At 43.6% G+C, this 13,831-nt stretch overlaps 1 protein-coding gene across 1 annotated transcript; it reads left to right on the plus strand.

The window, feature by feature from the left end:
- The first annotated feature begins 1,195 nt into the window (after positions 1-1,195).
- ptger2a (prostaglandin E receptor 2a (subtype EP2)) lies at positions 1,196-10,603 on the plus strand. The gene is made up of 3 exons (XM_029258578.1): positions 1,196-1,482; positions 1,662-2,560; positions 9,171-10,603. Exons 2-3 carry the CDS (start codon positions 1,676-1,678, stop codon positions 9,456-9,458), a joined length of 1,173 nt encoding a protein of 390 aa, XP_029114411.1. The 5' UTR covers positions 1,196-1,482; positions 1,662-1,675; the 3' UTR covers positions 9,459-10,603.
- The last annotated feature ends 3,228 nt before the right edge of the window (positions 10,604-13,831 follow it).

Consider the following 13,831-nt stretch of genomic DNA (forward strand, 5'->3'; position numbering starts at 1 on the left):
GCAATTATTACCATAAATCTCCAAAATCAAATGATCACTGACAAGGACAAGGGAAATGAAGCTGTGTTGTGCCATTCACAGTCGTCACTAATGGTCTGCGGGGAGTTTCCTTTGCCATATGAGCTGGGCCATTAAAGGCTACTACTTTATGGCTATGATTATGAATGTTTAATGCCCCTAATGTCCTAATTAGACAAGTGCGCGTGTTCTGCACACTGGAGACATCTGAGGAGCACTCCTGGGGAAGGTAAGTACAGTAGAGACACTCTGGTGTAAGGTACCATGTATGTCATCATTACACTAGAAAACTTACACATATGACATGAGTGAGGAACCAAAAACTAAAGCTAAGTAACAACTTACCACGATTTACCATGTTACAGAGATATACAGCACGGTGCAGGAACATTAAAAGAAAAGTATAGAGGATGCACCTTTGAGATGCAATTGAATTTTACTTTTTAAGATGCCAGGTTCTGTTCATTTGTTCATTTGTTTGTGGGGAAAATGCGACAATGCAGATTTCCGCGAGCCAATAAGCGCTTCTGAAGGCAGCGCGCGCCAGGGCTTTTTCTCAATCTTTTTCTAAGTACAAGTACAGTGTCTTTCATAAACATGTTTATTATTTTATTGTATGTAATATTGTTGTTTTGTGTTACCCCGCGACGGACTGGTGTCCACTCATACGTCGTCTAGCGCCTTGTATGTCCAGGGTAGGCTCCGGACCTCCGCCACCCCGAATTGAGCAAGCAAGCTGCAGGGACAGTGCGCGCGCGCGCGCACACACACACACACACACACACACACACACACACACACACACACACACACACAAAATGTCTACAACCGCTTATCCCAAGCGGGGTTGTGGTGAGCTGGAGCCTAACCCGGCAACACAGGGCGTAACGCCAGAGAGGGAGGGGACACACCCAGGACGGGACGCCAGTCCATCAACAAGGCATCCCAAGCGGAACTCGAACTCAAGACCCACCAGAGAGCAGGACCCGGCCAAGCCCCCACGCGTCCCGCAAGGACAGTAAGTAAGTGTTATTTAGCTTGAGCAACGTGGTGTGGTAAAACATCCCATAATGTTTACACCACCGGTACCGTGTGTTTACGCGCGGAGCCAGTTCCCAGATCCTCGCGTAAAGCGACACTCCAGCCCGCTTTTTTTCTCAATGGAACAAAGAGCAGAACGGGGATTCGGACCGGGAACCTTCCGGTTGTAAGACGACGGTCCCAGTCAGGGCACTGCTTACACGTGGAGAGCAGACGTGAGGTTGACGTCACTTCATCAGCGCGCGCGGACAGGGCTACTTGGAGCCGTGGGTCCGCGCGGATGTGACAGCGCTGACACAAAACAATGGGAAGCTCCCGCGCACGCACCGAGACACCGGCCCGGGTTGGCACGAGCCACGGAACCTTCTGCACTGCCGGGCACGCTTTGAAGCATGGAAACGGCGCCGCTGTGAACTTCAACTTGTAAGAGTCGACTTCTGACCTGCGCAGGCAGAGCAGGCAGGACAGGCAGGACACGTAATTTATTCTCATCTGCAGGTTGAATATTGAACTGGTTTCGGTTGTTCAGAAAGAAAAAGGGTGCCGTTTGGACCGTGTAATATACATACATAGTATACATTATATATTATTTATATATTCAGATTCCGCGGCCACCATGGCATCGCCATCGGACACAGACAATGACACGTGCCACTGCCGCGAGTCCGTGGAGCCGGGCAGCCCGACCATCAGCGCGCTCATGTTTTCGGCCGGCGTCGTGGGCAACGTGATCGCGCTTGTCCTGCTGGAGGTGCACCGGCGGAAGGAGCAGCGCCGCGAGCGCCGCGAGCGCCTCTCCCTCTTCCACGTGCTCGTGACGGCGCTCGTGCTCACCGACCTGATGGGCACCTGTCTGGTGAGCCCGCTCGTGCTCACCTCCTACGCGCGCAACCTGACGATGATGGGCATGATGACGGGCGGCAGCGCCGTGTGCGACTACTTCGGCTTCAGCATGACTTTCTTCAGCCTGGCCACCCTGTCCATCCTGTTCGCCATGGCCCTGGAGCGCTGCGTCTCCATCGGGTGTCCCTACTTCTACTGGCGCCGCGTGTCCCGGCGCTGCGGCTTCATCTCCATCCCCGTCATCTACATCATCTGCATGCTCTTCTGCCTCTTGCCCTTCGGGGGCTTCGGCAGCTACGTGCAGTACTGCCCGGGCACGTGGTGCTTCATCGACATGAAGCCGTCGCGCGCCGAGCACAAGCTCTACGCGGCACTCTACGCCTCCATGGTGCTGCTCTGCGTGCTCGCCGTGGCCGCGTGCAACGCCTTCGTCGTGTACAACCTGCTGCTCATGTACCGCCGGCGCCAGGCGAACCGCGGCTCCGTGCCGAGCGCGAGCCGCAGCGGGAGCGCGAGCCGCAGCGGGAGCGCGAGCCGCAGCGGGAGCGCGAGCGGCGCGCACCACCGGGGCCACTTCTCCATGGCCGAGGAAGTGGAGCATCTCGTCTTCATGGTCTTCATAACCGTGGCGTTTATGATCTGTTCGCTTCCGCTCGTGGTAAGCCTGGCTTCCCCCCCCCGGGTATTTCATAGTAAAAGATGCGGCTGGTACGCCGCCGTGTGATACACACTGACTTACGGTGTGTGACGCTTGAGGACGGAGGCACCCGAGCAGCAGAGTCGAGTGCGCCCTGTTCGCTCAGCGCTGAAGGGAAGGAAGGAAAAGAGCTCAATCGATGGGGGCTCATTGATTCAAGAGAGACTGAGCGACCCAGAGTTGACCCAACACAGTACTGAGTAGGGCAGTGAGAAGGAATAAGAGCCTCTGTGTATGTGTGTGTGTGTGTGCGTGCGTGTGTGGTGGGTTGGACCGGGTCCTGCTCTCTGGTGGGTCTGGGGTTCGAGTCCCGCTTGGGGTGCCTTGCGACGGACTGGCGTCCCGTCCTGGGTGTCCCCCCTGCCTCCAGCCTTACTCCCTGAGTTGCCGGGTTCGGCTCCGGTTCCCCATAACCCTGTATGGGACAAGCGGTTCAGAAAGTGTGTGTGTGTGTGTGTGTGTGTGTGTGTCTGTGAGCTGTACCACGTGTATAGTGTACACAGCGCCGGGTCACATACACTATGAGTTAAATTACAATGTAACGTAGTATCCTTGATTGTAAGTCGCTTTGGAGAAGAGCGTCCGCTAAAATAATTGAATGTAAATGTAATGACGCGCATTTGCCTCTTTTGCCCGCAGTAACAATTCAGTCTGAAAATGTAGTGTCATATCAAAACAGTTTGTAATTTATTATTATATTATAAATATTAAATATATATATTAATTTATATTAGTTAATTACAAAGAATTATTTCAACTTAATTTAATGAGGAAAGCTCGTAAAGCAGTTCCAGAATTTTGACGAAATTCGAAAATCCCTTCTATACGGAATATTTTGTCAAAGAATCTACCTCCGTGCCACTATTGTGCAAATGTACAGTATTTATGTAAGTAGAAAAACGCCGGTGACCAAGTCTCCTTGAAGGACACAGTAATTGTGTTGTGTGACTTTTAATGAGTCTAAAACAAGGAAAATTATGCTCTCTTCCTACAAATAATTTAGGTAAGAAGAGAATATTCTGTTAAATTCTACCTTTTATTTTAGGTAGAAATATGGCGTGTAACAGGACCATATTGGTAGCTGAAGGCTAAAAATCGGCACTTTGCCATGACAGTGTTGGAAACTCAAGTGCATTTGTTTTAATTTTAAATGCTTACTTGAAAAGGAAGGAAGCTGACAGAACAATGTAACTGGCAGAGCAGTGCCAACCCAAGTCTCTCTTAGTATCACCTGGCATCTCTTGGGAGGAAACAAAATGCCAACCAGATGAAGAATGCATTGTACTTTTGAGAGTTCTATAGAAAAAGAAAAAAAGAAACATTTTCAAAGAACTGTTCATCCAACATGCAACTCCAATCCACGTTGGATTAATACGTACAGTGCAGATACCCGGCTTGCCCATTCCTTGTTTTCTTATATGGCAAAGTAAGCTGAAGTTAAGATATATGCTTTGAAATATGAGAGGTGTATAATGGTTAATAGCATCATAAGACAAGGACTGAGAGCACTAGCTGAGCAAATGTTTGTTTTGTCTGTAGTACTCGATGGCTGCGTGAACAATTCAATTACCTGATACTCCACTCCCAGAAGATCTCTTAAAGAAACAGCTGCTGTGAGAATCATATGTGTGGCACAATGCTACTCAGTATGGACGCTTCCAGTGATTCTATGGACACTTCATGAAAACACATAAATGAAGCTTTGAAGGAAAACTGGTTACTAAAAATGCTCATCATTGTACTATTTGAATATGACAGCAAAGAAAGAGGTGGACAGGTCACATAGCTGGACTGAAAGAGAACCGTTGGACAATCAGTGTCACTGACTTGTGTCTGAGCAACATCAGAAGAAGACTTGGAAGGCTGGCCCGAGATGGGAAGACCTGCTTAGCAAAGCATTTGGAAGAAAATGGAGCAGGACTGCTCACTATAGGGAACTATGTCATTGCTGTGACCTGTAGTCTTGGAAAAATCCAGACTCAAGGCACAAGCCCGTCAAGAGATAGAAGTATAAATACGAATATGAAGTTCAGGAGGATTGGTGACACTAAATTGCCTGTAGCGTGTGAATGGGTGTGTGAGTGTGTGCATGTGTGGCTACTCTGGCATCCCATCCAAGGTGCACCCCCCTCAGCGTTGCGCCCAGTGTTTCAGTTCATTGCGACCCTGCTAAGGATGAACGGTTGTTGAAATTGGATGGATGGATGGATGGATGGATGGATGATATCATTAAATTGTGTTTTTACAGAGCAATTCTATTCCCAACATGAGAAGACAATGGTCGTACGGGTCTACACGTCCATGAAAGATGCAAATGAGGCAGGGAAGCACACATTCTGTGATCAGTTACAAGACACAATTAATGATATCACCAGCTATGACGTTAAGTTTCTCATTATGGAAAATAATGTCTAAGCAATAAAAGGCAAAGGTTGAAACATGTGACTGGCCTGCATGGAAGAGTGTAGGAGACCGATGACAATGGCAAACAATTACTCGTGCTGTGCAGTATCAACAGCCTATGTGTTGGCAACACCTATCATGCACACTAGAACGTTATTCATTAGAAGATGTGGTGGATACCATATGGAAACACCAACAATGAAATCAACTACATTTGCATGAGAAACCAGGCGAGACTGGTGCTGCAGGATGTCAGAACTTATACAGGAGCTGACATGAGGTCAGACTATCACCTAGCGAGGGCAACATTGATACTACGGTTAAAAAGAGGACAAGAAGAAAGACCAGCCAGACCGTAAGCAATAGAGAAGTTGAAGGATGCCACCGGTGCCAAAACAGCAACTAGAACTCAACAGTCAGTTCCAGCAGTTACACCATGACCCCAAAGTTGAAGAACACTCTATTATTCAAACAGGCAGTAACCTAGAGTGTGGAGGAAACAACTGGATGAATATGAGGGATGCAGGAAGAAGGTTGGATACAAAAACGAATATGGGTAATGCCTGACAAGCAGAAGGCGGCAATATATTGACAAGAACGGGTAGAAGCATTAGCTGAGAAAGAGGAAACAATATTTTGTACTCGATCAAAAATCGAGTACATGACCACAGAGTGAAAGCCGATGTTGCGCCGATAAGAGAGAATAACCGACACCGACAGGAGCAAAGGTAGACGAGGCTGCATGCGATGACGCGTAAATCCCTATGCTGAGTAGTCCGGAAACTGACTGACGTGACTAGCAACTCCAGAGTCCCTATCAAAAAGCGAGGGAAACGAGGGGAAAATGTTGCAGACAACAAAAGAGTAAAACGCTCATTGGATGACATACTAGCTGAATGTGAAGATGGGCGCGATCGCAGAAGAGACGATGAAGGCAGTTTCCTGCATCCCTCATAAACATTGCAGGTCTCGATGAGAGCCAAGCAGAACTGCAGAAACACGATGGCACAAGTACAATAATGTCTCTGACTAGACTGCACACCACGTTCTGGGAGGGAGAGAAAGTTCCAGAAGAGTGGAGGTGTGTCAATTAAAGGGGGACATCCGCGACTGCAGTAACTGGTGTGGTGTCACACTTTTGTCTGTCCCAGGAGAGGTGTTTTGCACCATATTACTTAACGATGCGGTGGACGAACGCTCTGAGAAGATCAAGCAGGGTTTCGCAGCGCGTGATCATGTACTAAACAAATATTCATGTTATTCAACATCGTTGAACCGTAAATCCAGTTTCAGCCATCAGCTTCAGTTTACTTTGATATTAAGAATGCGTTTTCTAGCATACGCTGGGAAACGCTGTGGAACATCTGCAGGTTTCATTGCATCACCCAGCAATATTTGAGTGTTTTCAAAAGCATTTGCTTTAATTACTGTGTGACACTGGCATCGCTGGCGTACGCCTCCTGGTGATCGACTTTGTCATGCAAAAGGCAACGAGAGGCCCATACCTGGGCATACAGCAGAATAAACAAAAAAATCCTGACAGACCTAGACTTTGTCGATGACGTTGCCCGGCTAGTGAAAAAAATAAAATACAAGCGATACAAGAGCTGATGACCATCCTGGAAGAAGCAACTGCCAGAAAAGCCAGACTAAGAGTAAGCGGCAAAAAGACAAAAACCATGGAGATCAGCACGATCAAGCGATAACCTCCATCGCCGTTGGCCAACAACTAGCAGATGACTCAGACCTACCTTGGTAGTGTGTTCAACTGGGATGGCAAAATAAAAGCGAAAGCTAGAAAAAAGAAAACCTATTAGAGCCATCTCACCAATGAGGAGATCCTACAAAGAGATGGTTCATGGAGTCTACAAGATGTAGTGACAGAACAAAGACCATAGTTTACACTTGTTGCATCAGCAGCACCCAAAGACCACGAGCCAACAAACCGTGGCCCGATGTGTCCAGCAGCACAGGAGGACCAAATAACCAATATACTGTATGTATTAATAAAATTCATTGTAAGATTTATCTTTTGAGGTATGTCTGGTATTAGAGGAAGAAGAAACAGCCTTACTTGCACACATCCTAATAATACAAACATCTAGTTGCGGATTCTTGATAAGAATTTATCACATTTCCCAGCAACCTCACAGCAATTCTCGTTCCGTGTTTACTCACCTACTTCCAAAGTCCCATTCACAGTGCGTTTGTCTTCCAGTCCAGAAATTCATTCCTGTCTGTATCGGGTGGCACAGTGAGTAGCGCTGCTGTTTTACAGTGCTTGGGTAATGTGAGAGAATGTGGGTTCAATCCCTGCTCAGTGCATGTGGAGTTTGTATGTTCTCCCTGTGTCTGTGTGGGTTTCCTCTGGGTGCTCTGGTTTCCTCCCATGCTCCAACAACATGCTGTTCAGGTTCACCCATAGTGTGTTCCACTGATGTATGGATGAGTGACCCAGTGTAAGTAGTGTATTGAGCAGTGTAAGTCACCTTGGTGAGTAAGGTGTGTGGACTGGTAGCACTACATAGTGTTCGTTGTAAGTTGCTTTGGAGAAAAGTGTCTGCTAAGTGAATAAATGTATCTATCCTCCATGCTCTTGTCTCAGCCATGTCCAAGTCACGTTTCTGTGGGCTAATTTAGTCTCCCTTACGAGAATGCTCAGTGCATCTCTTTGCTCCAAGTTCCTCGTATCACAGTGCATTTCATTCCTTACTTTGCACGGTGCACTTTTATGTATATATTCACTCTACACTTGAGAATATCAACCTTTTCATTGGTATTTTCATGGACAGTAACACATACCCGTGTCTGCATTACCACCGGACCATAACCCTAACCCTTACAAATGAAATTTATACAAGTGATTATTTTTCCTAGCTACACCACATAGTCAACCCTGAGTTCAACAGCACTGTAACGCCTGTTATGTTGTGAAGGAAATCTGAAAAGATTTGACTCGGAACATCTTCTGTACTAGTGAGGCTGTGGGAAAGAGAAGATGTGTGCCACTTCTGTGAATAGTCATCGCTGTGGACCAGCTGAGCAATAGGACACTACCCTTACCCTTGCAGACAGTAATAATTCTTGGGATATAAGATATGATATAGATTTAAAATAATATTAAACAGATATTACGGTGCCTTGAGGATGAGGATATGATTACAAGACATTTTAATTAAGTTCTTTAGTACATAAACAATTCCCCCCTCCATTCAAAACACTGACCATTTAAATCAAGACTGCTGTATAATATTAATATTGGTGTCTAGCAATGATATTATGAATAGCTGTTTAAGTTGACTTAAATGTTTTTTTTCTATCTAGAATGTCCAGGAGGGTGGGCAGTCACTGGCACTTGGTCCCCCAGAAGTTTTTTTTTCTCTTTTGCCTTTCGGTTGGGAGTTTTTCATTTATCTCCTTTGGTTCCAGTTGACTGCTTCAGCTTCAATACAGCTTCAATAATTAATATATGCGTTCTAGTAGTTGAATGTATAGCCAGTCTTTTATTTGTATTATCCTTTGTTAAGCACTCTGTCTCACTCTGTGAGAGTGCTCTATAAAAATAAATTGAATTGAATTAAATTGCAGGGGGTGCGGTGGCGCAGTGGCGCAGTGGGTTGGGCCACAGTCCTGCTCTCTGGTGGGTCTTGGGTTCAAGTCCCGCTTGGGGTGCCTTGCGACAGACTGGCATCCCGTCCTGGGTGTGTCCCCTCCCCCTCCGGCCTTACGCCCTGTGTTGCCGGGTAGGCTCCGGTTCCCCGTGACCCCGTATGGGACGAGCGGTTCAGAAAATGTGTGTGTGTGTGAATTAAATTGCTAAAAATAGGTTGTAATGTCTTTTTGAATAAACTGGAATCAAATGCTCTCCTTAAATTTATATATACACATTGCAGAAACTGAACCTAAAATGACACATTAAACGTACATGTCCATATGCATCAATTTACATTAAACATACTTTTAAATATCAAATTTTTATGCATCGCATTATTAGTGTTTGCTGGTTTGCAGTAGCGGTTTATTCAAGATATTTCGTGGATGAGCAGGGGAGCTGAGATTTATGCTCTGTGGTTCTCAGGGAGTAGCACTGGGTGCCACAAAGTTGGTTTTCAGCAGGAGCGGAGAAATACTTTTTGTTCTACTGGAAATTAATGCAATTGTTTTGCAGATGCGCGTGTACATCAACTCCATGGGCCAGAGACAAGAGAGCCACCAGATGGATCTTACTGCCCTGCGCTTTCTCTCCATCAACTCCATCATTGACCCCTGGATCTTTATCATCCTCAGCCCTTCAGTACTGCGCTTCCTCTGGGGGACAATGTGCAGGAGCCCATCCTTCCGATCTGCAGGGGTAATGTTCAAGTCCTCCGTTGGGAAAGATAAGCAAGGTCAGCTCGAGCGCTGTGCCAACAAAGTCCCAGTAAACATTACCAACATTCAGAGCCAAACAGAATGATTTCACAGTGGAACACAAAAAATGGAAGCTGAACTGTCAATGTGGGTGTAAAATGCTTTTGTTTTGAATTACAAAGTCATCATGGATGCAAACAATGCAGAATATAATTATAAAGGGATGTTTTGCTTGTTTATGTACTTAGTAGAGCAATGCAGTGACATAAGAGGGAAATCTGATTTTGCAGCCGGACGTTAATAAAAATAGGCAAAAAATCTTAAAGTCAAGGAATTAGTCAAGGATAATAACTTAAAATTGATTTTTAAGACAAATTACTTAATCCATAGCATTTGAAAACTGTACTTGAATACCTTCTGGCATTTTTGATCCCAAGTCTTTCACACTGAAAGGAAATAATTGAACATCAGTTTATATTGCAAGGGGCTTTGATATAATAACTGTAAAATAACTGCAAAAAAAACATATGATGACAATCATCAAACAGAGTTGCCACTGTCTCAGGTCATCTTAACAATATGGGTTGTCAACTCGCTGTCATTATTTCAAATTCCCAGCCACAGACAGTACAAGAAAAAGCTTGTAGATTAAGGTATAAAACGGTTCCTTTGCGTTTGTTTTGAAAAAGTGAAGCTCTCACCAAAGACCACCTTGTCCTTAGAAGTTGCACAGTGTTGCCTTTTCTAGATAACTTCACAATAATTTGCAGTCTTAGCACACTTAATGTTGCGAAATACTACAGCTGACAAATACTGGGCAGCATTAGTTATTTCTACAGATGATTACGAAACATTTCTTAATTTAGTCAAAATTGAGCGTACAAAAACTATCGGTTTATTATACAGACTGACTTTGTGAACAAATGTGCATTAACGGGACTGCACTGAAAACAAATGGCGAATGGTAGGCACAGCTGTATCTTGAATGTAAGTATTTGAATGTCATAGCCATTAAGTGATGTGTAAGATCTCCATTCTCAGTGCACTTGGCTTGGGAACAATCATGTAAATATCCTGAAGAGAGAGCGATGCAAGTGTGGACTGGAGTAATGCACAGGAGTGATGCCCTTTTACAGTCAAGCATAAAATCCTGAAATGGAGCTGAAAGCAGATGTATCAGTATTGTTTTTTAATTACAGAACCACACATATCACATATGCATTTTCATATATATACAGTATATACATAAAGTGTCAGCATATTTTAAAGGGCTGCTACTCAGTTCATATGTGTGTGTGTATATATATATATATATATATATATATATATATATATATATACACACACACACGTATACACACACATATATATATACACACACACACATACAGATATATATTATATATATATATATATATATGAACAGAGTAGCAGCCCTTTAAAATATGCTGGCACATAAACAAATTTATAACAATCACAAACGTAAGAATATCTTCTCATGCTCATGTGTACTGTGTAAGGGTTTATATACCATACTTAGTGAAATGTTTACTAAAGATGACTGAACTGCCATTTATTAAAATAAGAGGTATGTTTTCACAAGGTATAAAAAAAGAGATTTAGCAGATATTTTGACAAGCTACCCTGTTACCTAGGAAGTTAAGTTCCACATTATTACGGCTTCACTGGGAGTCTCAGCGTACTGCGGCCCAACTGTTCTTCTTCTCAAAGCTAAATAAATAAAACTCGATACTATGGCCTCAAAGCAGAGTTCAAACAATGTTGCGTTTACTCAATAAACACACTGAGAATGATATTGTTAACTGGCACGTAGCCTCGTTTAATGTTCACGCTGAGTTTTCACAACCATGTGCCTTTTACGTATTCCTCCTAAATCCGCTTCCTTGCTACCTAGGTATCCTTCCTGTACCTACCGAACACATCTGCCCTCTATAGGTAATAACAGAAACAACAACTGATCACCACAAACAAGAAATCCAATGTTTCAAAGACTGGTTTGGCTGGTAAATATGGTCAGAACTTTGATTTTGGAATTATTACTCATAAATCGAAAAGTATCCTGACACAGTCAGCAATCATCCTCATTGTGGAAATGGAAACTGGCTGCTCTTGTTTACCAATATGTAAATACATTCATTCCCTGGGGGTGTGTTGCACAGTTGAACATGGGACTTTATTTGCATTTGCTCCGATAAAATATAGATGAGTAAAAACAGGTTACATGTTGCACTGTATTAGATTGATAGTATTAATAAACACTACATTTCAATTGCCTTTGACCGTTTCATTATTTTAAATATCCAAGAAAGAAAAGTGTGTGTGTTTAAAGAAATACTGCGTCCATTGACGAGTCAGTTTGGTGGATCTGATGAAAGGAAATGTTAATGTAAGGCTGCAGGCTGAGCATCAGTTTACACACGAAGGAAAAATGGCTCAGACAGCATTCCCACCACACTGGCTGGCCTGATCTCTCAAGGATGGCTGAAGAGAGACAGGAGGCACTTTGCACTAAACTAGGATAAATATTGCAGAGCAGACCTACCACACAGTCACATAAACACTTACTAAGGAGCCCACCAAAGGAAAGAATACAGACAGATATGTGGGGAATGCATGAAATATGGTCACGGCGTTCAGTAGGATGTTGCTTAAAAAGAGTGTTTGACTGGTTCATTGGATTGCCCCATAATGTGCTCTAGAGCACGGTGTTAAAATTGCTTTTTCTTGTCTTCAAATTATGTTCTGTGCCGCTCCGATTTCTTTAGAATTGAGTCACGATTTCACATTATGCAACTGTAATGCACCTCCGCCCTTTTTTCCCAATACTGTGGGAAAAGAAAAGCCGCACAGAAGAACGGAAGAGCGAAACCAAAGCAAACCACAAGTGTCCTACATCTTCAGCAGAAGAGTTGGGAAGATATGTGGCTGATTTCCTGCTCAAAATTTTGAACTTAATGTCTTGGAAATACTGTTTTCCTGCAAGTGTACTCTTTAGACTTGTACTCTGTTTTAGATGAGTAAATGGATTGTCAAAAGCCTGAATAAATAATAAAACTAGTTATATACTACAAGCATGCCTCAAATATTTTCTTATACATATCAAACAAAAAGGAAGCATCCAGATGTATTTTTCTTAAACATGACTTATCGCAACCTGGATGGGCAGGGTGGGCCATCCTGCAGTAGAACATTCATTTCAAATAGGTTTTCTTACACAACTTGTGCCACTTGAATTCAGACTTCAGTTACCCAGAAAAAAAGTAGAACTGATAATACTAAAAGCTCTTGCTATACAAGGGAAAGGTCCTGGGTTTGATTTCCACTTCTTTCTGTAGTGCCCGTGAGCAAAGTACTTACCCTGAATTGCTCCAGTGAAAATTACCCAGCTATATAAATGGGTAAATAATTCCAAGTTTACGTGTAAGTCACTTTGGAAAAAAGCATCAGTTAAATTAATCATCAGTAATATCTTTTGTAATTGACTACAATTGTTTTCATGACATAGGAAAAGGGAAGCTGTGTATGGCAGTTCCTTACTGTCTATAAACTTTAAGGGTCACATAATGAAGAGAGCAAAGGCTGACCAAATGATTTGCTCATTGTTTCATTGAGAGCTTCAGACAAACTGCAGGTACTCAACAGGCCTGGTCAGCAGAGACCTTATTATTATGTTGACATGCTTGATTTGAGAATCCTGTCCTTAAACTTATTAATTTATTAAGAATATGCGGACAAACAATTGCAATTAAATTGTTTTTCAGTATATTCAGACAAGTGTCTTAATTTTGACATGGCAGGCAGTCCATGACGCTTGACATAGTACATGATGACAGTGATTCCAAGGACTTAAGATGGTAAAATTTGGGGGATTCTTACTAAGGAAGCTGAAGGTTTTGGGATCGCATTTTAGTTTCTGTTGATTGGAATTAAATAATTCAGGGAGGTTTAGAGTTTTTTCAACGGGTGTTGGGTTTATACAACAGTTCGCAGTTATTTACAAATTTAAACTGCAGGGTCATAAAACTCAGATATCTTGGATAAATGAAGAGTGCCTGTTAGAATGTGTAACTGCACTACTCTCACTCACAGACAGCAGATGGTGAATAAATTCCTCTCCATAGCATGGAGCCTAACTGTAGTCTGAGTTAGAGGAGCCTCTTCTAGGGAACATTCGCCATGGTCAGCCACAGAGATCTTGGGTAAAGCCCTCGCTGGAAACAGAAAATCCACATGGGAGCCCTGCTCTGCTGCACCATGAGTCCATAATCTCACTGGCGTGGAGAGGAGAGAAACAGGAAGAACAGAATAGAACGTAGGAAAGCCACTCTGTCTGACTTTACCTTAAAGTGTTTTTCATTCTTTTATTGAAATGTTTAAAAGAAAGCTTCAGCATGCTTCATTCTGGCAGTCTGCAAAGCCATTTTCAAAAAAAACTGTTCTCATATTTATTTGTGTAAT

The sequence above is a fragment of the Scleropages formosus genome, chromosome 15, assembly GCF_900964775.1.
Source record: "Scleropages formosus chromosome 15, fSclFor1.1, whole genome shotgun sequence".
In the NCBI taxonomy this organism is placed as follows: Eukaryota; Metazoa; Chordata; class Actinopteri; order Osteoglossiformes; family Osteoglossidae; genus Scleropages; species Scleropages formosus.